The 24,671-nt window shown below is 46.9% G+C and overlaps 1 protein-coding gene across 1 annotated transcript; it reads left to right on the top strand.

Annotated features, from left to right (window-relative positions):
* Positions 1-547: 547 nt before the first annotated feature.
* Positions 548-22,062, top strand: SERPINB12 (serpin family B member 12). The gene is made up of 8 exons (XM_040264260.1): positions 548-677; positions 10,424-10,609; positions 13,727-13,861; positions 14,572-14,712; positions 16,258-16,375; positions 17,289-17,431; positions 18,548-18,715; positions 20,467-22,062. The coding sequence occupies exons 1-8, from the start codon at positions 552-554 to the stop codon at positions 20,869-20,871; spliced, it is 1,422 nt and encodes a 473-aa protein (XP_040120194.1). The 5' UTR covers positions 548-551; the 3' UTR covers positions 20,872-22,062.
* Positions 22,063-24,671: the final 2,609 nt, after the last annotated feature.

Here is a 24,671-nt window from a genome sequence, read left to right as displayed (position 1 = left end):
GCCTTGTATCTTAGCCAATTCGTTCATTTCTAGAATGCGCCCCCATCACCTGCCCTGCCCCACCCCGTCTCTGTCAGTAGGTCTTGATAATTCTCATCTTCCCACTGTTATCCAACTGTTCTAGTAGATAAATTAAATAGCAACCCCCAACCCCCACCCCAAGGATGCTGCAGGGAAAACCCCCCAAACTTTGAAAATAACTTAAAGCATATTTTGAAAGTCATTTGTAATCGTAAAAAAAAAAAGTTTTGAATGAACTATAGACATTTAAGTGTAAGAGAATGTCCAAGACATGGGTGTAAAGTGAAATGGTTCTTTGCATCTCCATCTAGTATAAGGGCTTGGGTTGAAACGTACAGTTCAGCAGTTACTATGAGGTGTCTATGAAGAGACCCAATTAGAAAGATCAAAGGAAATATGCAAATAGTAAGCTAAATGTTTAATTTAGCTGAAGACACAGAGCGTGAAAATTTGTTTAAAAATGTGGGACACACATTCCTTTTCTTTCGTTTCTTTTTTTTGGTCATTAATCAATGACAATTGTACCCCGGATGCCGAAATGGTGCTTGGAAGAAGGCCAGTGTGGGAGGCGCAGAGTTCATATATTTCCGTTCCTGACAGGGTGTGGATTGAAACTTACCTGGCCAGCTGTTAGGAGCAACTCTGAAGGCAAGAAGGTAAATGCTAGCATTACCTGTTGTTTTTTGTGATGAACTTTGCACTGGAATTTTACATTAAATGATCAAAACCCAAAGCTGACTTGATTGAAATCAAAGTCTGTGTAATTTTATTTTTATTAAATCAAATACTTTTAAAACAGAGCAATTTGCTTTACAATGGTTTGAATTTTTTGTAAATGTGGCAACACCTGTATCTCTCACAAGTATTTCTTGTGTAAAAATTGTTTATCATTTACTTAATTATAACCAGGCTTTATATTTATTCCAGTAGAATGGTATCACCTATGTGAACTTAGAATTTCATTCTTGGGTTCTTAATAGCTTTGTGGAAATTATAAAAATTATAAGTCATGGAATAATTTGGGGATATAAATTTTTTCTTTCTATTCTATATAGGTAAGAATAAGTTCACTCAATGTTTTGGGTTGCTAGAAAATCTGTTTAATCTAAGCTTTAAAATTTTTACTTTAAAGGAAATCATATTTTAATAAGTGAATAATTTCTAATATAGTAGGAAATTAATCAAAAGTTGATCCTATTGTATAATATCTATTGATTACAGCTGCCTGCAGAATGTATACAGTTAATAAGAAATAATTGTCATCTAATATTTTAAGCATTACAATTGCTTGCAATGGAAAAGAAGTAAATGATAGCTAATAAATCTATAAAAATTAAGCAAGTGCTCACATATGCCATCATTCTTTATGATGGGATACAAAGATGAATAAAAAACATGGAGCCTACCCTCAAGAGAATTAGGCTTTGGAAGCAAAGAGGTGTGCTCAGCGTGTGGTCAGTTGCTGACCGTGCTGATCATGTGGTCAGTTGCTAAGCTGTGCCTGACTCTTTGTGACCCTGTGGCCTGGAGGCCCCCAGGCTCCTCGGTCCATGGGGTTCTCCAGGCAAGAGTACTGGACTGGGTTCCATTTCCTCTCCAGGGGGTCTCCCTGACCCAGGGATGGAGCCCGGGATCTTTACTCAGTGGTAAAGAATTTCACTGCAGGTGGGTGATAAGGGAAACAAAAATACAAATGCGTGTGCTTCATGGGAACGGGTATAAGCATGTTTCATATATACAGATGGTTGCAAGATTAGAAAGTACACAGAAAAATAAAGGCAATTGATTTGTCAGTATTGTGAGAGCAAAATTCAAATTTATTGAACTTGTTTAGCCCTGGGAACCATACTGAATATCTTGTAATAACCTATAATAAAAAAAGAATCTGAGGGTCTGCTGCACTGCAGGCAGATTCTTTCTCATCTGAGCCGCCGGGGATGCCCCTGAATAAATAGATGTATGTATGCATGCGACTGAATCATTCTGCTGAACTTCTGAAACTAACAGAACTTTTAAAATCACCTATATTTCAATAAAAACTAAACAAAAATAAACCAACAACCCCCTCAAATTTATTGTGCAGATGGAAGCACCTCATTACTGACATTCTGCCATTTGTAAAACAAATTTGAGAATCAAAGTTCTTCTACTTCGTCAGAGGTTAAATAATAAGTCACTCACCTGGGAAGTATTATAGGAGAAAATATGATGCTTTTTTATTGTTGTTGAAGTGATATCTTTTTTCCCCTGAATTAAACTTGCTCAGTAGCACCAGCGATGGCTGGCCTCCCTGGTGGCTCAGCAGTAAAGAATCTGGCAGCAAATGCAGGAGACATGGGTGGACCCCTGGGCCGGGAAGACCCCCTGGAGGAGGCCACGGCAGCCCACTCCAGTGTTCTTGCCTGGAGAACCCCAGGGACAGAGGAGCCTGGTGGGCTGCCGTCCATGGGGTCACAGAGTCGGACACAACTGAAGCAACTTAGCAAGCAAGGATATGTATACGTATATGTATACCTGACTCACTTTGCTGCACACCTGTAACAAACACAGCTTTGTGAATAAAGTAAATCCCAGTGACAGAATTGTTTTTTAAAAATGGCCACACCAAGTGACCCACCACACACCCTATGGCAGGAAGATGCCTCCAGCAGGTATATGTTCTGTTGTCTCTGAGTGGGGACCTGGGCTGTAGGAAAGGACCACCCAGCATGGCACCCGTCAAGGCTGTTCTGAACTGACCTCTCTGCCCTTGGGCAACTGAGGCATTAGTTTGTCTGTCCTTCCAAGACTCCTGTGATCTACCCAGGATTTCTCCTCTAGATTGAATATTTGCTGGAAAATCTTTTCCACATTGCATTGAAATCTGTGTAAATGCATCATAAATGTAGATTGGAATTGCAAGACTGCAAATCCTTTTATCTCAAATTCAGACTGACTTACATAATTTCATATTTAAGTCCCAATAACACCTCCTGCCAGCCATGGTGGTGGTGTTTAGTCACTAAATCATGTTCGACTCTTTGCGACCCCATGAACTGTAGCCCACCAGGCTGCCCTGCCCGTGGGCTGCCATGCCCTCCTCCAGAGGATCTTCCTGACCCAGGGACCGAACCCAGGCCTCCCGAGTCTCCTGCATTGGCAGGTGGGTCCTTTACCACTAGCGTCACCGGGGAAGCCCCGCATATACTTGTATCTACCCTTTTTTAGATTCTCTCCCCATAGAATCCCAGGGACGGGGGAGCCTGGAGGGCTGCGGTCCATGGGGTCGCTGAGAGTCAGACACGACTGGGCGACTTCACTTGCACTTTCCACTTTCATGCATTGGAGAAGGAAATGGCAGCCCACTCCAGTGTTCTTGCCTGGAGAATCCCAGGGATGGGGGAGCCTGGTGGGCTGCCGTCTATGGGGTCACACAGAGTCGGACACGACTGAAGCGACTTAGCAGCAGCAACAGTCATTATAGAGTGTTCAGGTTTGCTCTGGAGCAAGAGTGTCATCTGTGACCACGGGCAGCGAGATGCAGGAGGAAAGAGGGAGGCTTTGAACTTGGGCTGAACTGACTGGTTTGAACACCAGCTGCATCACTTAATGGCTGGATGTACAATGAAGATACTTTCTAGACTTATGAGATGTTTTGAGAACTACAGACAACGTTTATGAAATGCTGGTCACATTGAAGGCTCAAATGAAGTGGTAGCTATTATTACAAAGTCATCATGGGTGAAGGTAGTACTAATTTCTTGAGCTGAATAGATTTTTGCGGGACCTTTCTCTCCTAAAAAGTTGTTTCAAGTCTAAAGATAATGACAACGGAGGTAAATTATGTACAAGTTTTTCAAGTTGTAGTTTATTAAGTGGCAGCTTACATCAGCAATCAGCCTTTAGATTTAGACCTAGCCAAACAGAAGCTTCTTGTGTGGTGGATCTTTTCTAGATTAGATATAAAGTACTTCCTGTTAATGTTTGGGGAACACGTCCTGTTTGTATCTGGAGCCAGATTTCATTGTGATAAGTTACTCTTGAAGTTTGAATATAACCTTAGCCCTTGTGTTAAACACAAACTTGCAATGCCTAACAATTAATTGCCATGTTTAGTAATATATTTACAGCATATTTAAAAATTATATATAACTTTAAAAAGTTATATATGTATATACACTACTACATATAAAACAGACAACCAACAAGGACCCAACGGGGAAATAGAATCAATATTCTGTGGTTCAGTCACTCAGGCGTGTCTGACTCTGTGACCCCATGGACTGCAGCACACCAGGCCTCCCTGTCCATCACCAACTCCCCGAGCTTGCTCAAGCTCATATCCATCGAGTCGGTGAGGCCATCCAAGCATCTCATCCTCTGTCGTCCCCCTCTCCAGCCCTCAATCTTTCCCAGCATCAGGGTCTTTTCCAATGAGTCAGTTCTTTGCATGAGGTGGCCAAAGTACTGGAGTGTCAGCTTCAGCATCATTCCTTCCAAAGAAATCCCAGGGCTGATCTCCTTTAGGATGGACTGGTTGGATCTCCTTGCAGTCCAAGGGACTCTCAAGAGTCTTCTCCAACACCACAGTTCAAAAGCATCAATTCTTCGGTGCTCAGCTTTCTTTATAGTCCAACTCTCACATCCATACATGACCACAGGAAAAACCATAGCCTTGACTAGATGGACCTTTGCTGACAAAGTAATGTCTCTGCTTTTTAATATGCTGTCTAGATTGGTCATAACTTTCCTTCCAAGGAGAAAGCGTCTTTTAATTTCATGACTGTAGTCACCATCTGCAGTGATTTTAGAGCCCCAAAATAAAGTCTGTCACTGTTTCCATTGTTTCTCAATCTATTTGCCATGAAGTGATGGGACTGGATGCCATGATCTTAGTTTTCTGAATATTGAATTTTAAGGCTACTTTTTCACTCTCCTCTTTCACTGTCATCAGGAGACACTTTAGTTCCTCTTCACTTTCTGCCATAAGGGTGGTGTCATCTGCGTATCTGAGGTTATTGATATTTCTCCCGGCAATCTTGATTCCAGCTTGTGCTTCATCCAGCTTGGCATTTTGCATGATGTACTCTGCATATAAGTTAGATAAGCAGGGTGACAGTACACAGCCTTGACGTACTCCTTTCCCGATTTGGAGCCAGAATGTTGTTCATGTCCAGCTCTAACTGCTGCTTCCTGACCTGCATATAGGTTTGTAGTAGTAATAGGTTTGTAGTAACCTCTAAGAAGAAAGAACCTGAAAAATAATTCACTTATATAGCTGAATCACTGTGCTACACACCCAAAATCAGTACAACATTGCAAACAACTGCACTTCACTTTTAAAAATCAAGAGAATTAAAATAAAATATGTGACATGTATATGTATGTACATAAAGTGTTAGTTGGTCAGTCGTCTCTGACTCTTTGTGACCCCAAGGACTGTGGCCCGCCAGGCTTTTCTGCCCATGAGACTCCCAGGGAGGAATACTGGAGTGGGTTGCCATTTCCTTCTCCCGCAGATCTTCCCAACCCGGGGTCGGCTCTGAGCCCCCTGCACTGGCAGTGGGTTCCTTACCGCGGAGCCACCAGGGAAGCCTGTTCTGTAATACAGCGTGGATTTCTCAAAGGCAGAAACTGTCTTGTGCAATTTATCTTTTCATACTCAGCGACTAAGCCAGCGGGAGAACGTCACAAACGCTTGCTTATCAGAAAAGTAGATCATTGTCAGATTTAGCCAGTTTCTAATTAAAAAAAAAAAACCCAGTAGATGACTGCCATGTCATTTAATGAAGTTATTCAGTGCTCATGTTTTCCATATTTTAGAATTTTGTATAAAGTCAGGTGGCTCAGAGGGTAAAAGTGTCCGCCTGCAATGTGGAAGACCCAGGTTCCATCCCTGGGCTGGGAAGATCCCCTGGAGAAGGAAATGGCAACCCACTCCAGGACTCTTGCCTGGAGAATTTCATGGACAGAGGAGCCTGGTGGGCTACAGTCCTTGGGACCGCAGAGAGCTGCACAGGACTGAGCCGCTTTGGGGGCTTCCCTTGTGGCTCAGCCGGTAAAGAATCCGCCTGCAATGTGGGGGACCTGGGTTCAGCCCCTGGGTTGGGAAGATCCCCTGGAGAAGGGAAAGGGTACCCACTCCAGTATTCTGTCCTGGAGAATTCTATGGACTGTGTAAGTCCATGGGGTCTTAAAGAGTTGGACAGACTGAGTGACTTTCACTTCACTTTCACATGAAGCCAGAAGGGTTCTCCCTATTATAGATGCTCACACAGAGCCATCAATATTCACTGCCGCTCTCAGGGCACTCTTCTCTTACTGCCCTTTCATCTCTGCCTTGGGAGGGGAGGTGGTGTGAATCTCTGCTGTCTGCTGTGGAGGCTTAGAACTGGCCTATGGGGTTGTTGCTGTTCCATCACTCAGTCGTGTCCAACTCTTTGTGACCCCATGGACTGCAGCACGCCAGGCTTTCCTGTCCTTCTCTATCTCTCGGAGCTTGCTCAAACTCATGTCCATTGAGTCAGTGCTGACATCCAACCATCTCATTTTCTGTGGTCCCCTTCTCTTCCCACCCTCAATCTTTCCCAGCATGACGGTCTTTTCTAATGAGTCAGTTCTTTGCATCAGGTGGCCAAAGTACTGGAGCTTCAGCTTCAGCATCAGTCCTTCCAATGAATATTCAGGACTGATTTCCTTTAGAATTGACTCTTTTGATCTCCTAACAGTCCAAGGGACTCTCAAAAATCTTTTTTCAGTACAGTTTGAAAGCATCAACTCTTTGGCACTCAGCTTTCTTTATGGTCCAACTCTCCCATCTGTACATGACATCTGCAAAAACCAGAGCTTTGACTAGATGGTCCTTTGTTGGCAAAGTAATGTCCCTTCTTTTCAATATGCTGTCTAGGTTTGTCTCAGTTTTTCTTGCTATCACAGCTACCTTGGTTAATGCTCAGGGAAAGAAAGAACAAGATAGTAGTTGGAGCCACGTTAGGGAACTCATGCAAAGTTCACCAAATTGCGTGCAGATTCCATGTTCTTTTCCTTTTAACTTTTATTTGTTTATCTGGCTGCATTGTGTCCTGGCGGTGTCACATGAGATCTCTCACTGCAGCACATGGACTCGCTAGTCGTGGCCTGTGGGCTCCGTAGTTGCACAAGGGCTCAGGTGCTCCGTGGCACGGGGGGTCTTAGTTCACAGCATTGCCAGGCAGGTTCTTAGTCCCTGGGCCACCAGGGAAATCCAGATTCCTTGTTCTTTACGCACAAATGGGCAGAGAGAGTTTGGTGGTGGTGGTAGGTGGGGGTGGGGGGCTGGGGTGGGGCTGCTCTGCAGAGTAAAGATAATTCCAGAATGAGAAATGAGGCCCAAAGCAGTACATTCAGCGAGAACAGGCACAGGCAGGGGGATGGCTCAGCCTCATCTTTTCTCTGCCAGTGTGTCATTGTGTACGGGTTCCCTCACCTCTGCCAGCCTCGTTTATTTTTTTAATCTGGGGAAGAAGGGAGTGGCTGGCATGAACAACCCTGCTCTTTTTTAAAGCAGGTAAGACACTAATTGTTGAGGTCTGTGCGTTGTCATGCCAGAAACCAACACCCTTTCATTCTGGGCCACATCCACACCAGGGAACAAGGTGATGCTGTGCAAACAGCTGGGAGCCAAGGGCTGGCTTGGGATCATTCAGTCTTTTAATCCAAGTCCATTTTTCTCTTCAATATTGTCTGTCTCAAATCTTCTTTTAATAGCAGGGAATAAATAGCCAGAATGTCCATGACCTTCCACTCCCTTGATACCAAACTTGTTTTTTGGCTAGGCCGTGTGGCATTTGGGATCTTAGTTCCTTGATCAGGGATTGAAACTATGCCCTCTGTGTTGTGAGTGCAGAGTCTAACCACTGGACCTCCAGGGAAGTTCCCATTCCAAAGATTTTGATCAAATATCAACATTGGTTGTACAGCCAAGGCTTTAAAAAACATAAAGCTATTTTTTATCCAAAATTTTATGATTTACAAAAGCCTGTGAAATCCCCTCAACTCATATATTTTAAAATTTATTTGATTTCTCTACTTTCTTAGTTGACTTGTCACTACATGAGCTGTGCTTATAGGCAGAATGTGTTGGAGGTAAAGATACTTTTCAACACACCAAGTTTAGCTTTCTGAGGTGTGAGGCATTATTGAATTTCCAGATGCACCGGGAACAGGTTTCTTGGAAACCTTACCGGAACCCAGTATTAATAGCACAAAATGAGAAACACAGTTATGGACAAATTTGGCAGAAAAAAAATGTGACTTTAAAAATGGACCAAAAGCTAAAGCAAGAGGAGAAAGTGCCCTTATGCAGCAGACAAGTGTGTGGTCAGCAGATCCGACATCGAAGGGCAACTTAGCAGAACCGGTGAATACAGTAGTGGGAGCTTGATTTGGATAAATCTGTGGAAGGTATAAAAAACCGACTAATTTACTCTGGCTGTGCTGGGCCTTGGTTGCTGCACGCGGGCAGTCTCTGGCTGCGGTGCGTGGAGGCGGCTTCCTGTGTGGGGCACAGGCTCGAGGGGCAGAGGCGCAGTCATCGCCTCTCGGGCCCAGCTTCTCGAGGCACGGTGGGTCTTCCCGGACCAGGGACCGAACCCATGTCCCTGGCACTGGTAATAGAATTCCTAACCACTGGAACACCAGAGAAGTCCACAAGTGGGATTTAATTCCTCAGTTTCATCATCTCTAAGAAGGGGGTGATAGTCTCTCACCCAGGAGAAGGCGATGGCACACACTCCAGCACTCTTGCCTGGAGAATCCCATGGATGGAGGAGCCTGGTGGGCTGCAGTCCATGGAGTCGCTAAGAGTAGGACACAACTGAGCGACTTCACTTTCACTTTTCAGTTTCATGCACTGGAGAAGGAAATGGCAACCCACTCCAGTGTTCTTGCCTGGAGAATCCCAGGGATGGCGGAGCCTGGTGGGCTGCCGTCTATGGGGTCACACAGAGTCGGACACGATTGAAGCGACTTAGCAGCAGCAGCAGCAGTATCTAACTTGCAGAGTAGGATTAAAGCTAATATATATAAAACATACATCTGGCACAGTTTTAAAAAGTTGCCTAATGCTATCTTTTTGAATTAGGGTTTATAGGCTAAAAAGGTCCATACTTGGACTTGGCTGGCGGCCCACTGGCTGGGATTCAGCACTTCCAGGGCGGGGGCTCGGGTTCGATCTCTAGTTGGGGAACTCCCAAATGTCGCGTAGTGTGGTCAATGAAAAATGCAAAAAAAAAACCCCTAAAAACAGGTCTAAACTGGGAAGATGCTAAAGGTGCAGTAACTATTTCCTAACACTTACTGTGGGCCTCAAGTCTAGTGGTAAAAACACAAATAAGAGGGCTTATATCTCCATCTTGGAACACCACAGTAGTCACAGGCAAAAAGATGGAAGAAAGGACATCTCATCTGAGAGGGATGGGTCCAAGCTGAAGGCTTAAGAGTCTCTTGATTCTTCTGGAATAGACTTTTGGTGGGCAAGGTTTAGAGCCACTAATGAATTCTAAACCTTCCAAGATCTTTCAAGGCTTATCATCTTGAACAATGCCAGTGACTTCAGAGCCCCGTGTCTTCTAGGCTGCATGTGGAATGAGTCAGGAGGTGAGAAGGTTCCAGTGGACATGGCCCTGGATGACCAGCTGGATGTTTCTGACGTTGTAAAACACAGAGGGGAGGGAACTGGGGAAACACTTAGGAGGAGGTGGAATGGCCTTGGTTGTCAACTTGACCTTGAGGAAATGGTAGCCTTTGACTTTATTTACCTAATCAAAGGCAGTTCTACAACAAAGTAGGTAGAACTTCCCTAAAGATATGTTTAAACGCTAATCCCCCGTACCCGTGAATGAGACCTTATATGAAGTAGGGTCTTTGCAGATGTAAACAAGCTAAGGCGAGTTCGTGCTGGATTAGGGTGAGCCTTAAACCAAAGGCGAGTGTCTGTATGTGACACACACAGAAGACACGAGGAAGAAGGCGACATGTAGATGGGGGCCGAGGTCAGAGTGATGTCTCCACAAGCCAAGGACTGCTGCCAGGGGGGCTGGGGGAGACGCACGCGACGGATCTTCCCTGAGAGTCTCCGGAAAACTCCTTGGTTTTGGACTTCTGGCCTCCAGAACCGTGGGAAAATCCATTTTTGTAATTTAAGTCACCCAGTTTGTAGCAATTCATACCACTTAATGAATATAGATCTCTATCTGAGTCAATACCAATATCCACATCTCTCTGTATACACCACGAGGATAATGACCTTAGTTTTCCAGTTTTTAATGACACAATGACTAATGGTGTGTGGTTGTGTCTTGGGTGTTTAAAAGGACAACTGTTTACCCACAGTGCCCTGATGACCGGTTTTCTCTCTTTTGTTTTGTTTTCTTGTTTGTTTCAGACAGTCATCAGATTCACAATGGACTCTCTCATCGCAGCAAATACCAAGTTTTGCTTTGATCTGTTCCAAAAGATCAGCACAGATGACTGTCGGAAGAACATCTTCTTCTGCCCGCTGAGCCTCTCGGCCGCGCTCGGCATGGTCCGCCTGGGGGCCAGGAGCGGCAGCGCGCGCCAGATCGACCAGGTGCGGACCGCGCTCCGCGTCCGGGCGCAGAGTCGGCCCGATTCCTCGGCAAGCCTGACTGTTCCCTGCGCCCTGGGCTTGCTGGGAACGGCATTTGCTCCCAGATTCATTTGCGGCGCACGCCCTGCTTTCTCTTCAATCCAACCGTCCTTCCAGGCTCAGGGGGCTCCCTGAGGACGCCTGCTCCATCTCACCTACCTGACAGCTGCTCTCCTTCCTCTGTCTGTCTGCATGCGTGCTCAGCCACTCCAGTCGCGTCTGACTCTTGGCAAGCTCATTGGCTGGAGCCCGCCAGGGATTTCCCAGGCAAGAGCACTGGAGTGGGTTGCCTTCCCTTCTCCAGGGGATCCTCCCGATGCAGGATCGACCCGCGTCTTCCCTGCGCTTTGTCGGCAGGTCTTTCCCCACTGAGCGCCAGGGAAGCCCTTGTCTGTCTACATGGCTGGTGCGTTTTCTCTATGTAATTATTGATACTGATACCGCCAGTATTTTTAATATGTGCGTGTGTTTTCTCTCTCACTCATTCCATTAAATAAAAATGTATTAAGCACCAGCTATGTGTCCAGTGGTGAGAGATTCTGGTGTCCTCCTTGACTTTCTCTCTCACTGCACATCAAGTTTGTCAGAAAGGACGGCTGGCTTTTCTTGTGAAATGTGTCTAAGGCTTCGGCCTCCCCACCGCCTCCCTGACGCCTGCCCCTGACGGCTGGACCCAGATTCCTCTCGAGTGGCCTCGCTTCCACTGTCAGTGTTCTCAACCCTGGTGCCAGGAAGATCCCTTAAAACCAGAGTCAGATCCTGTTTCCTGCTGGCTCAAAACCTGGACTTCCATTTCCCTAATGACAGAAGCCTGAGTTCTTCCAATGGCCTGTGAGGGTTTGGGGGTCCGGGTTCGGGGTAACCTGGCGACTCTCTCTCCCTCGCCTCCCTTCTCTCTGGCCACCCCTTCCTTGGGAAATCCACACCCACTCTTGCTTCAGGGCCTTTGCTCCATCCCATGCCCCTAGGTGACTGATTTAGAACTTAATCTCCGCTTCAGGACTGTGATCAGAGTTCACCTTCTCAAACAGATTGACTTTGATTTCTCAATCTAAGGCTGTGTGTGCATCTGTGTGTGTGCGTGTGTGTGTGCCTGTGTGTGCGTGTGTGCACGTGTGTCTGTGTGTGTGCATGTGCACGCGCATGTGTGTGTGCGCACCTGTGTGTGTGCGCGCGCGTGTGTGTGTGTGCGCGAGCGTGTGTGTGTGCGTTAGTTGCTCAGTCCTGTCCTACTCTTTGTGACCCCATGGACTATTGCCCTCCAGTCTCGTCTGTCCATGGGACCCTTCAGGCAAGAGAATACTGGAGTGGGTAGCTGTTCCCTTCTCCAGAGGATCTTCCTGACCAAGGGATTGCACCTGGGTCTTCCACACTGCAGGCAGATTCTTTACCATCTGAGGCACCGGGAAACCCCCTTAAGGCTGCATACTGACCCCCAACGCTGTGAGAGTCCTTCTTGTCCCAGCTGCTTTCCCCTACACGCATTTTCCATCTTCTGACATACCGCCTAGAGCAACCAATTCCTATTTCATGCCTCTCCCACTAGAATGTAGCGTCTCAGAGGGCAGGACTCTGTCCTAGAGCAGCAATCCAGAACAGATGTGTAGAATGAATGAATGCCCTGCAGTAAGCCACAGGCTCCCGAGGCCAGCCCTACAATTCCCCACTCTAGTGCAGAGGGCAGAGGTTCAGTGTGTGCACAGCTGGGTCCCTGAAATGGAAGAGTGAAGTACTGCATTGAGGCAGCAGGCGTTTGGGGCCACTCTGCTTTATTTATGTGCTTTGATTTGGCGTGTTACTCCTTCCCAGGTGGCACAGTGGTAAAGAATCTGCCAACGCAGGGAACGCAGGGTGCAGGTTCAGTCTTCTCCAGAAGGTCCCCTGGAGAAGGGAATGGCAACCCACTCCAGTGTTCTTGCCTGGAGAATCCCATGGGCAGAGAGGTCTGGCGGGCTACAATCCATGGGATCACAAAGAGTTGGACATGACTTAGCATGCCCGCGCGCGAGCGCGTGTACACACACACACACACACACACACACAGACAGACACACCCCCCCTTATTCCATTAGCCACACTTGGCTAGAGTGCAATCGGCCTCCTCCAGGCCAGGTTTCAGATGCTCCTTCTCCAGGCTCTTGGGTGTCACAGCAGACCTACCCTGACAATGCCAGATGCCTCCCTTGTCTCCCATTTTTCTGCAAAGCTCTGGATAACTTATCTTCTGCTCTACTGATTTGAAGCTCTAGGTCAGCGCCGTCTAACACAAATAGAATCTAAGCCACATATGTAATTAAAACCTTTTTAGTAGCCATGCTGAGAAAGTATAAAAATAGAGACTAATTTTAATAATATATATTATTTAACCCAATACCTTGAAAATATTATCATATCAAATGCAATCAGTTAAAACATTGAAATAAAATATTTTATATTCTTTTTTTTTCATACTAAGTCTTCAAAATCTGATGTGTAGTTCACACTTCTAGTCAGTTCAGGCCACCTCGCAGCCAAGCGTGACTTGTGGATGCCTTGCTGCTCTTCTAGCTTGGCTACTCTCTTCCTTAAGTGCAGGGCGCAGCGAGCTGCTTACTTCCCATCCTCCCACTTCACAGCCTGACTCAAAAGAAACATGCACCTTTCTCTCTTTTTGAAAATTTATTTTAAATTAGAGGATAATTGCTTTTCAATATTGTGTTGGTTTCTGCCAAACATCAACTTGAATCAGCCACAGGTACACACTGTCCCCTCCCTCCCGAACCTCCCTCCCACCCCCTTCCCATCCCACCCCTCTCGGCTGTCACAGAGCCCCAGGCCGAGCTCCCTGGTCAGACAGCAAGTTCTCCCGGGCCGTCTAATTTACATGAGGGAATATACCTGCCTCCATTCTGCTCTCTTAGAGCGTCCCACCCTGTCCTTCCCCAGCTGCCACCTTTCTTTAAACCGTTATTTAGGCCGTTAATGATTATTTTGTCTAACTCTATAACCCTTATCATCGCCACGTAACAAAATGTTTCTGAAGCTGTTCAGCCTTCCTGCTGTTTGCGGTCTAAAGACCCCATCTCCACTCTCGCGCAGGTACTGCACTTCAACGAATTTTCCCAGAATAAAGGGAGCGAGCCGGATCCCTGCCTGAAAAAAGCAGAGCAAGAAGGGCCTGCCGACAGCAACCTGGAAGGGCAGAAGGAAGTGGCGGGGTCCCTGACGCTGCAGGTGGGCCACCATGAACCCGGCCCCTCCGTCCAAAGCGCTCCTCCGGGCTGCCCGGTGCGAGACCACAGTCCTTTCTCCTCCCTGAGATCCTGGCAGACCTTAGCAGCCACAGCCGCAGCAGTGATCCCAAATGACCCAGTTCCTTTCTGACTGCGCGTCTTATGTGTCCTTGGCTGTAAAGAGTAGGATCTGGAATCGTCTGCTCAGACCATAGTCCCAGGACTCACCTAGGGTTACAGGCCACGGTTCCCCAGGATGGAGCTAGGCTGAGGAGGACGGGCTGCGGGAAGCAGCTCCCCACGACGCTCTCTCCACTTCTGCTGTTTCCTGCTGGCATCTGTACTGACTCTGGAGGTTACCAGGAACTGTGAAGATATGCTCCAGTTTATATACCCTCCTACGTTAGGGAGTTTAAGATTCTTTCTTGACTCTTTTTGAAAACAGAGAAAAACAAGGCACGCTCATCCAAAATGCAGCGTGCTTTGTGGAGTCCCCACTTCTGTATTTCCCACCTGACCTTGATCCACCGTGGGTGCCAGGACAGGGGCCACGCCCACCCTCCGTCCCTCGCTGCTTCTCCGCTTGCTCCCCCACCTGGTAACAACGTGAAACGACAGCTTGCTTTAGGAGACAACGCGTTTTATTTAAGATCGCGTTTTATTTAAGATCACGTTTTATTTAAGACCACGTTTTATTTCTTCTTTTGTTAGACCGAGTCTTCAAAGGATGAGAGTGGACTGCTCAGCTGCTATTTCGGGCAGCTTCTCTCCAAATTAGCCAGGATCAAAGTCGATTACACCCTGAGTATTGCCAACAGGCTTTATGGGGAGCGAGAATTCCCAATCTGCCCGGTGAGTTAGGCGAGACTGCTGATTAAAACCACCCTTTGACTTACTATTTCAAAACCATCAGGGAGCTGGATTTCTCACCTGCTGTCTAGAGCCCAAACCTCTGACGGGAGGAGGTGATGCCGGGATGTCCAGGACCTGTCTCTCTCTCCCCCACACTTTCTGTCGCCCTCCTCCCAGTTCTCCACTTGCACGCTTTAGGAGACCCCCTGACGGACGGGAGTGGGCGGGGAGGGGAGGGCCGCATGACTGACAGCCTCTGCAGGCCTGGAGCTCGTGTGGGTTTGGTAAGGATGCTCTCTCCTGTGACCTTGACGGCCTTTCCCACTCACGGTGCCCGGTAGAGGCACTGGTACCTCCTCTCCCAGCTGGTCCCTCCCTCACCGCTCAAAGCGCTTCTCTAAAACCCCCCTTTTTGCCACGATCAGGCCACCTGCCTATGAAATTGTACTCATTTTAAGATGCGGTGCAATGTCGCCGAAGGAGACTGACTGGCGCCAAAAGGCGCAAGTTCTGTCTCTGTGGCTAAAGGCTTTGGAACTAGAGAAAGACACTGCTGAACCCGGGCTTCAGTTTCCTCCCTTGCCACTGGAGAGAGCGAGTGAGCCGCAGTGAGCGTGAGCGGGCGTGAGCAATGCACAGGCGGGACACGAGCTTCAGGGGTGTGTTTAAGGGGCGGGGTCGCGTCCTTGGACCAAAATTAGTATGTTCTCTTATAATGGAAATGAGATTTTATGTTTTTTTTTTTAAAAAAAAACTAGCTTTATTGAAATATAAAAACTCACTTATTAAAAATGCTCACAGCAGTGATTTCGGTATATTACATTAGAAAATACCTTAAAATTGTGGTAAAATATCTATAGTATAAAAATCGCCATTTTAACCATTTCTAAGTATGCAGTTCGGTGGCATTAGTTGTATTCACGGTGTTGTGTAATGATTACCCTATTTCCAAAACGTTTTCATCACTGTGAATAGAAACTCTGTACAGTACAATTAATCAGTGTTCTAATTCTTAACAACTGAAAGCGTGTTACAGCAAAGCCTCTAAAGTTACTTGCTGTTTGTCCTGTGCTGTGCTTAGTAACTCAGTTGTGTCCGACTCTTTGTGACCCCATGGACTGTAGCCCCCCAGCCTCCTCTCCACGGGGATTCTCCAGGCAAGAATGCTGGAGTGGGTTGCCATGACCTCCTCCAGGAAACCTTCCCAACTCAGGAATCGAACTGGGGTCTCCTGCACTGCAGACAGATTCTTTACCAGCTGAGCTGTGAGTCTCCGCAAATGGAATGTCCAAGTCTGGTGGGAAAGCTAGTGTCGTTCTAACTATGGACTCTGCTCCCTAATAAGCATTCTATACCCTCAGTTAACACTACAGGAAATGAAATGTCTCTGTAATTAAGTCTGGGGGTAGATAGAGACCCCATGTGCCCAGGATAAATGACTAGGCACTTCTTTCTCATTAGGCTTCTCACGACTGCTTCACTCCTAAACTATTAGCATAATTGTATGATTTTATGTCACTATTTCCATTTATCCCAATTTATCAGGAATACTTAGATGGTGTGATTCAGTTTTACCACACGACAGTCGAAAGTGTTGATTTTCGGAAAGACACTGAAAAATCCAGGCAAGAAATTAACTTCTGGGTGGAATCTCAATCCCAAGGTAAGAAAGACCCAACACATTGGAGGTGGTGTTCTTTTCCATTTAAAAGAAAACAGTCAGCCCAGCTTTGCAGATCACTGGTCCGTTGGGACCAGATGCTCACGTGTGCGGATTGGGTCCGAAGCTTGCTGTGCAAGTGTCAAATAGTTAAAATGCTTAGATGCCGTGAGTACTTATTTCTGGTCCTTTGCTCCATCATAAAGGTGAGATGCCTTTTAGCCAAGTACAATACCAGCAGGATGTCAACTAGTTCCCTGTTTCTTTAAGGGTCAGTAGAAAAATGGTGAATAGAATCTGTTTATTCAGAGGGAAATAGAAATAAGATCCTAATTCTTGCCAACTTTTACCTAGATTTACAGGTATTTTCTGAGTGAAGGAATGATGGTGATGTATAATTTGAGTTCAAAAAAAATGGAAGAATATTTTCAATCTGAAACTGCCATGTCTGCCTTTTCTGGGGGTTTAGTTTTCTTGGATTAGGCTTCCCTGGTGGCTCAGTACACCTGTGGTGGATTCATGTCAATCTATGCCAAAACCAATACAGAATTGTAAAGTAAAAATTAAAAATAAATAAATAAATTAAAAAAGAAAAAAAAAAAAAAAAAAAGAATCCACCTGCAATGCAAGAGACCTGGGTTTGAACCCTGGGTCAGGAAGATCCCTGGAGAAAGAATTGGCTTTCTACTCCAGTATGTTTGCTTGGGAAATCTCATGGACAGTGGAGCCTGGCGGGCTACAGTCCATGAGCTGGATATGACTGGGCGACTAAACCACCACCAGTTTTCTTGGATTACTTCCTGCATGAGACATACTTTAGTTTTGGGAATACTAAACTGCATTTTAAAAAATCTGTCTACTTGAGTACTTTTGCTACAATTCATATTTAAGATGTTCTCTGGATACTTTTTTTAAGGTAAAATCAAGGAACTCTTCAGCAAGGACAGTATCAACAATGAGACTGTGCTGGTGCTGGTGAACGCTGTCTACTTCAAGGCCAAATGGGAGAAATATTTTGACTGCGAAAACACGGTTGATGCTGTTTTCTCTCTAAGTGAGGTACCAGAGCACAGTTTTCTAGATATTCATTCAGAGTTTCCACGGAGTGATGGGCAGTATGTATACTCACATCTAAACTTAGGTCTCTGGGCTGCGACTGGCGTTTACAAGAGCGTTTGTTTATTAATGAAAACCAGTGCCTAAAGTTTACGGAGCGGTCTGTGCTAGGTGCTGCACTGAGCATTTTTCCTTCATTATTTCACTTCTTCCCCAAAATGACATTATGGAAATAGGTGTTATTATTAGTCCTACTTAGGAGTCCAGGGGGAAAAAATGCAAAGGTTACTCAGCCAAATTCATGTGTTACGGTTCACATGTGTATTTGCCTCAAAAACCTGTGTTCCTGATTTTGAAAGGGCAAATATGTATTATCAATATTATATACATTATATTTTGTCTATTCTATATGACTTCTAACTATATATGAGTATTCTACATGCACAGAAAGAGACCCACTAGGGAACATGCGTTTATCTATCAGCATAGGTGATGCCAGGAGAGAGAGATGGTATTTACATTTTTCTATTCTTATGCACTTTCTAACTTTCTGCACAAGAATAGCTGTGCTGCTCTCTCCAGCATGGTGCGTGCTCCTCTGTTGGTTGGTGACCTGCCGCGCACTGTGAGGCTGTCATGAGGCTTACGGCGCTCTTTCCTCTGGCAGAAGCCCAGGTGGCAGGAGTTGTTATTTAGTACCCAGAAGCTTAGTGTTTAACCAAGTTTCCCACTGATGCTTCTGTGGGGCCATCCAGGCCCGTAGGGATACAGCGTCCTGGGAGGCCAGAGGCTGGGGTGGAGCAGGTAAGGACGAGGGAGCTGGCAGGGCTGGTTTCAGCTGGCGAGGCTGCGGATAGACACCCGGATGGACATCTTACCAACAAGGGCTCTTAGGAGCTGAAGAGCCTACCAAAACCACGGAAAGACGGGATGTTGGCAAAGTAAGGGCCACCTGGTCAGTGGGCAGAAGGCTTCGTTAGACTGGACCCCTGTGGCTCTGAACTTTTGGGGGAAGCCCCTTCTCATCTGCTCGGACCATGTTTTCAGGGAAGTTGGGGACTGTGTGGGTTTGTGAGCTTCTTGTGGCCATGTTGTGACTTTCTACCTTGTCTGCCTCAGAGTGAAAAGAAGAACGTGAAAATGATGAACCAGAACGGGCTGTTCAGAATCGGCTTCGTGGAAGAGCTGAAGGCTCAGATCTTGGAGCTTCCGTACACGAAGGGGAAGCTTGACATGGTCGTGCTGCTGCCGTCCGGCTCTGCGGACAACCGGAAGGCCCTGGAAGAGGTAGGTCTCCATCTGCACATCTCTGCAGCTGCAGTCCACGGGGTCGCAGAGAGTCAGACACAACTGAGTGACCGAGCAACAGTGACGACAGCGTATTTTGGGGCTCCCCTTGTGGCTCAGATGGTCGAGAATCCACCTGCAATGCAGGAGCTGCTGAGTCGCTTCCGTCGTGTCCGACTCTGTGCAGCCCCACAGACGGCAGCCCACCAGGCTCCCCCGTCCCTGGGACTCTCCAGGCAAGAACACCGGAGTGGGTTGCCATTTCCTTCTCCAGTGCGTGAAAGTGAAAAGTGAAAGTGAAGTTGCTAAGTCCTATCCGACTCTTCACGACCCCATGGACTGCAGCCTACCAGGCTCCTCCATCCAGAAGATTTTCTAGGCAAGAGTGCTGGAGTGGGGTGCCATGGCCTTCTCTGGCAGGGCAGGAGACCCGGGTTCAATTTCTAGGTCGTTAAGATCCCCTGCAGAAGGGAATGGCACCCCACTCCAGTACTCTTGCCTGGAGAATCCCATGGACAGAGGAGCCTGGCAGGCCACAGTCCATGGGGTTGCAAGGAATCAGACAATACTGAGCGTCTAACACACACACACACACACACACACCATATTTCATCATATCATCTTGAGGAAGGATGGTATCTGGGCTATCAGAGAATCAGAGAATACATACGAATCTGAATTCATGAGATATTTATTTCTCATTTGTTGAGAACTAAAGAACAAATGCCAAAAATATTAGATAGGACTTTTTTGCTCATTTCATGGTTCTCTGCAGTTATTTTTCCAGACCAAGGGATCTGGAAGCCGAGGAACTTGAGAACTGCAAAAATGAAGAAACTTTTCCTTTTTCCTGAATATCCTGACGTCTGGCCTCTTCTCACACTATTTTGCTGTAGCTCAGTTAGAGACCCTTTAGCTCAGTCCTCTTCCTCGGTCCTTGTGCTTGGACAGCAGTGGAGATGCTGATGTTGAAGCAGATTACTTGTGAAATGGGAATTAGTAAAGGCTGGGGAATTAATAAAAGTCCAGCTTGGGGGGGTGGGGGTGGGGAAGAGAGAAAGTGAGACAGAAATACAGGGCTATGGGGGAACAGGTGTGACAATGAAGATGATGACTCATTCCACGCTCATCACGAGAGCACTACGTGGGGGCTTTCCAGGGCGCTCAGTGGTAAAGAGCCCGCCTGCCATGCAGGAGACACAGGAGACGCGGCTTCCACCTCTGGGCTGGGAAGACCCCCTGGAGAGGGAAATGGCCCTCCACTCCGCTGTTCTCGCCTGGAAAATCCCATGAACAGAGGAGCCTGGTGGGCTACGGTCCTTGAGGCCTCAGAGAGCCCGACATGACTGAGCGACTGAGCGCAGCGCATCATGGAAAGCACTTTACGCACATTAGTTTGCTCAATCCTTGCAAAACCCCAGTGGTGTTATCTCTGTTCTATAAAAGAGGAGGTTGAACTTCAGAATATTAAGGATTGGTCAAGCTCACCTGACGTAATCAAATGAGCTTTGTGGGGCATTGAACACTAACCTGTCAGACACCAAAGAACAGAGGAATCCAAATTTTCTGGTATCTTTTAAAGAGGAAAGAGATTTTCTTGGAGGACTTTTAAATGAAATCAGAGGATTCTGAGCAAAGACCTTGAGGACTGTTACCAGCGGTGGAAATAGGCTCAGGCCCCCCTCGAAGTGTGTAGGCATCCTTTGCAAGCTCATCATCTGACCTTGAACATGATTTTCTTCCTCTTGTAGCTTGAAAGGAATATCACCTACGAAAAACTCGTGGCCTGGAGCAGTTCAGAAAATATGTCAGAAAAAAGAGTAGCTGTCTCCTTCCCTCGGTTCACCCTGGAAGACAGCTACGATCTCAACCCTATTCTACAAGACATGGGCGTCACGGATATCTTTGATGAAACGAAGGCTGACCTTACTGGAATCTCTCCAAGTCCCAGTTTGTACCTGTCAAAAGTTGTCCATAAAACCTTTGTGGAGGTGGATGAAAATGGCACCCAGGCAGTCGCAGCCAGTGGGGTTGTCGGCATGGAAAAGTCCTCACCGTCCTGGGAGACATTTAATGCTAACCGCCCTTTTCTCTTCTTCATCAGACACAACAAAACCCAAACCGTTCTCTTCTATGGCAGGGTCTGCTCTCCTTGAAAGGGGAACACGGTCTGGTGCTCGGAGCTGGGAGAAAGCGATGATACGATTCACCCCTGGTATCACACGGGCATTTGCGTTTCGCTGACATCCAAAGCTGACTGAATGTCATCACGACTCCACGCTCCCCACCTCTGGCTGCTGGTCCGCACTTCTGACCTTTCTCTCACCCTGTCGCAGGTTCTCATCTAAGTCCTTTAGTACTAAAAGGTCCTTGCTCCCTCCCCAAACTTTCACCACCCTAAGCTTTCAAGCATATAAGTTTACCCGCTGTGACCTGCGGGTCACTGCGGCCCCTCCCATCCCCTCTCCATCCTCTGCCGCGTGGACTGATCTGTCCCCCCAGAGGCCTCCTAAGAGCCCACCGGGGCCTGGGCATGATGTTCGTGGAAACCCTTCCCCATCAACTGAAAGCCAGACACCAGAGCGTTCAAGACCGCGGGACCCAGGGCCTTTGTTCTCGGAGGTGTCGGTCTGAGCTTTTGGTCTCTGCCTCAACAGCATGCTCTGGAATGGCCACTGACCCTCTCCCGTAAAGGTAGGTCTGGTCTGGGCTGTGGTCCGGCCTCCCTGCCCCGGGACTGCACTCCCCCCAGCTGCCCCTGAGTTGGTGCAGTGTGGCTGCAGCAGTTTTTACAGGAGGAGGCGGGTTGCCTGCACCTGCTCCGGTGCTGGCTCTCGCCCTAGCTCTCTCTGTGCCGGAAGAGACAGCTGTCACGCCCTGCGTACAGGCGCCTCATGGCTCAGACTCGCTCATAGCATAAAAACATTAACCTCACTGGTGACATGAGGCTGTTCTTCCAAGTCCTTTGCCCAGAATACATGTCCCACGTGTCAGATTTATCTCAGATAATCAAACACAGTGTCTCCCGTGGTCCCTTTTTGAGGGTAGAGTTTCCAGGGCTGGCTCCACACTAACCTGGCCGTGTAGCCGTACGCTGACTTTGACCTGTGTCGTGGGTCTGGCATCGTCTGGTGTTGCTCTTGCTCTTATTCTTTTCCTTGCTATGCATATTTTCTCATTTGCGTTGAGGTTTTTCAGAATTTTAATCACGAAGGGAAATGAATCTATTTACAATAAAGAGAAGCATGTGATTCTTAAATTTGTCTGAAGTCAGTAAATGCCATCTCTACTGACCTTTCATTGATCAAAATGTTTCCTCGTGAATAAAACATTTTTGTCATAAAATATGTATGATGTGTTACCAACTGAATTTTTTTAGTGACATAAACACTTTCAAGCTCTTCATCCAAAAATGCAATAATACATACCCTATAAAGCTAATAATTCTTTTCAGTTATTTAGGAATAATACATCTTGTGCCAGTAATAATTCTTTTCCCAGCTTTCCACCCTAAGTACATATAAAGACATATAAAAAAAGATGAAAACTCACAGTAATTCTAAAACCTAAGAATGATGGCCAATGGACCATTAGAATAAGGAAGACACCTCTGCTGGTTGCAAGTTGATGTGGCTGGGTGGAAAGGCATGGTTGAGAGGGGACCAGGTGAGGCGCCTGTGTGTCAACCTGCCTATTTTCTTCCCACAACTGCCATCCCCTGAGTTCAGAAATACAAGATAGCGGCCAGTCTAAACTAAGGCACCCATCTCTCTACTTCGTCTTGTTGCTGTCTCCCAGGCGGTGTCTGTGTGGGATGGACGTGTACACACTGCTGTGTATAGCTGGGTCACGGACAAGGACCTATTGCAGAGCACAGGGAGCTCTGCTCAGTGTCACGCGGCAGCCTGGATGGGAGGAGGGTCTGGGGGAGAAGGGATACTCTTATATGTATGGCTGGGTCCCTCTGCTTTTCACCTGAGACCATCACAACATTGTTAATCTCTGTACCCCAAACAAAATAAAAAGTTAAGACAAATCTGTTTTCCTTCTGTAACCACTGAAAGACTGGATGAAACTCCCCAAGCCTGACTCAGAGGAAGGTGAGGACAGGCAGCGTGCTTTCCAGTCTAGGCAGCTTAGTCATTACAAGTGAAGTCCTTCCGGGGGAACAGAAACAGAAAGAGCCCTGGTGGAGATGTTCTTGGGTCTGTAAGGTACCTCTCTGCGTTGTGTGTCGGAGAGTCAGGCCATCCAGAGAGGAGACAGAACCGCAGAACCACAGGAGATGGAACCCCTGAGACCCGGGGAATTAAGCTCAAAATTAGAAGCCCTCTGACTCTTTTTTCTACTCTCAAACCAGCAAGAGCGACTGTTCAGCATGGCAGCTAGAGGCAGTGAGGGCCCGCCGGTTGGTGGGCTGCTGTGGGGCTGGAGAGCTGGCCAGGGCTGGCGAGTCGGGGGCAGGATCAGCACTTCCAGTCCGAGGTCTCCTCTGTCCACACGTGAGACAACATCGTCAACAAGGTATTCACTCACGGCGGCTCTCAGAACCATGGACGCACAGTAGCTAGCAGGGTCTCTGGTGCTCTCTACTTCATAGGTTCTGTTTGTTCTGTTTTATTGCAACTCAAGTTCTCTTTGACTGCAAACATATTTCTTTCAAATTTCTGCCTGAAATCGTTCCTCAGTTTTCCCCTAAGCTGGGCCGAGCCGGGACTTGCAGTGCTCTGTCCCCGACGGCTGTTTACTTCTTTTGCATGTACGGCCTTTAATAAAACTTCCTTGTGGTGAACCTGCGCCACAGCCCCTGCAAGCGGTGGACAGGGAAAGGAAGCGGAGCGGCTGCCTCCCTGGGTTTCTTTGCTCCAAGGTCGAATGCCAGCTTCACAGTTGTTCTTCCTTCACATTGCTAATGTTGAGTATTCTTGCTTTTCCGAATCTAACGTCTTATTCTTTTCTTCTTATTCAATAAAAGCTCCACAAAATTTATCCCCATATTTGCACACCTCTTACCAGTATATTCTCCATATTTAATATTTAATTTAAAAACTCTCATATTCTAATGCACAATTTTGCTTATAAATAATGATATCCATATTAGTGCATCAAACAATGTTTTAACTACAAATGGCAAAAAGGATTTAAGAAGCAACCAAATGCATGACAGTGGGGCTGATGGAAATCCACGCAGGTTTTGTCAACTGACATAGGTTCTGAATAAACCAGCCCATGTCCAAGGCTGAATACATGGGAGAAACCTACAGGGTTTTAGAAAAAAGCAGTGCCAAGTAAGGACGGAATACATCACGCCATGAGACTTCAGAACATTACTTATGGCAAGAGCCAGAAGCGGGGTGTAGACAGCGTTTGGCCTGAAGACTCAGATTTAAGGAGGCATCACATTTATGGAATTGGAGCTGAAGTCAGCTGTGATAAGAAGTGAAAGGATGGAGTAAATAGAAGAAGACTACTAGGGAGCTCAAGGAGGAGGCAATGGCACCCACTCCAGTGTTCCTGCCTGGAGAATCCCAGGGATGATGGAGCCTGGTGGGCTGCCGTCTATGGGGTCGCACAGAGTCGGACACGACTGAAGTGACTTAGCAGCAGGGAGCTAAAAATATAATGTGTGTGTTAGTCACTCCATTGTGTTTGACTTTTTGCGACCCCATGGACTGTAGCCTTCCAGACTCCTCTGCCCATGGGATTTCCCAGGTAAGAGTACTGGAGTGGGTTGCCATTTCCTTCTACAGGGAATTTTCCTGATCCAGGGATCGAACCTGGGTCTCCTGCAATGAGAAGCCCACATGCTGCAACTACAGAGTAGCTTCCATTGGTCAAACTAGATGAGGGAAAAAGCTAGACCAGCCCAGAACTAGACTAGCCAAGAAACTAGATGAGCCAAAACTAGACAGGCCAAGAAACTACACGGGCCAAGACTAGACGGGCCAAGAAACTA

Source organism: Oryx dammah, unplaced genomic scaffold (assembly GCF_014754425.2).
Source record: "Oryx dammah isolate SB20612 unplaced genomic scaffold, SCBI_Odam_1.1 HiC_scaffold_22, whole genome shotgun sequence".
Classification (NCBI taxonomy): Eukaryota; Metazoa; Chordata; class Mammalia; order Artiodactyla; family Bovidae; genus Oryx; species Oryx dammah.
Note: the sequence above shows the minus strand (reverse complement) of the source record. Positions and strands in the feature narration are given on the sequence as shown.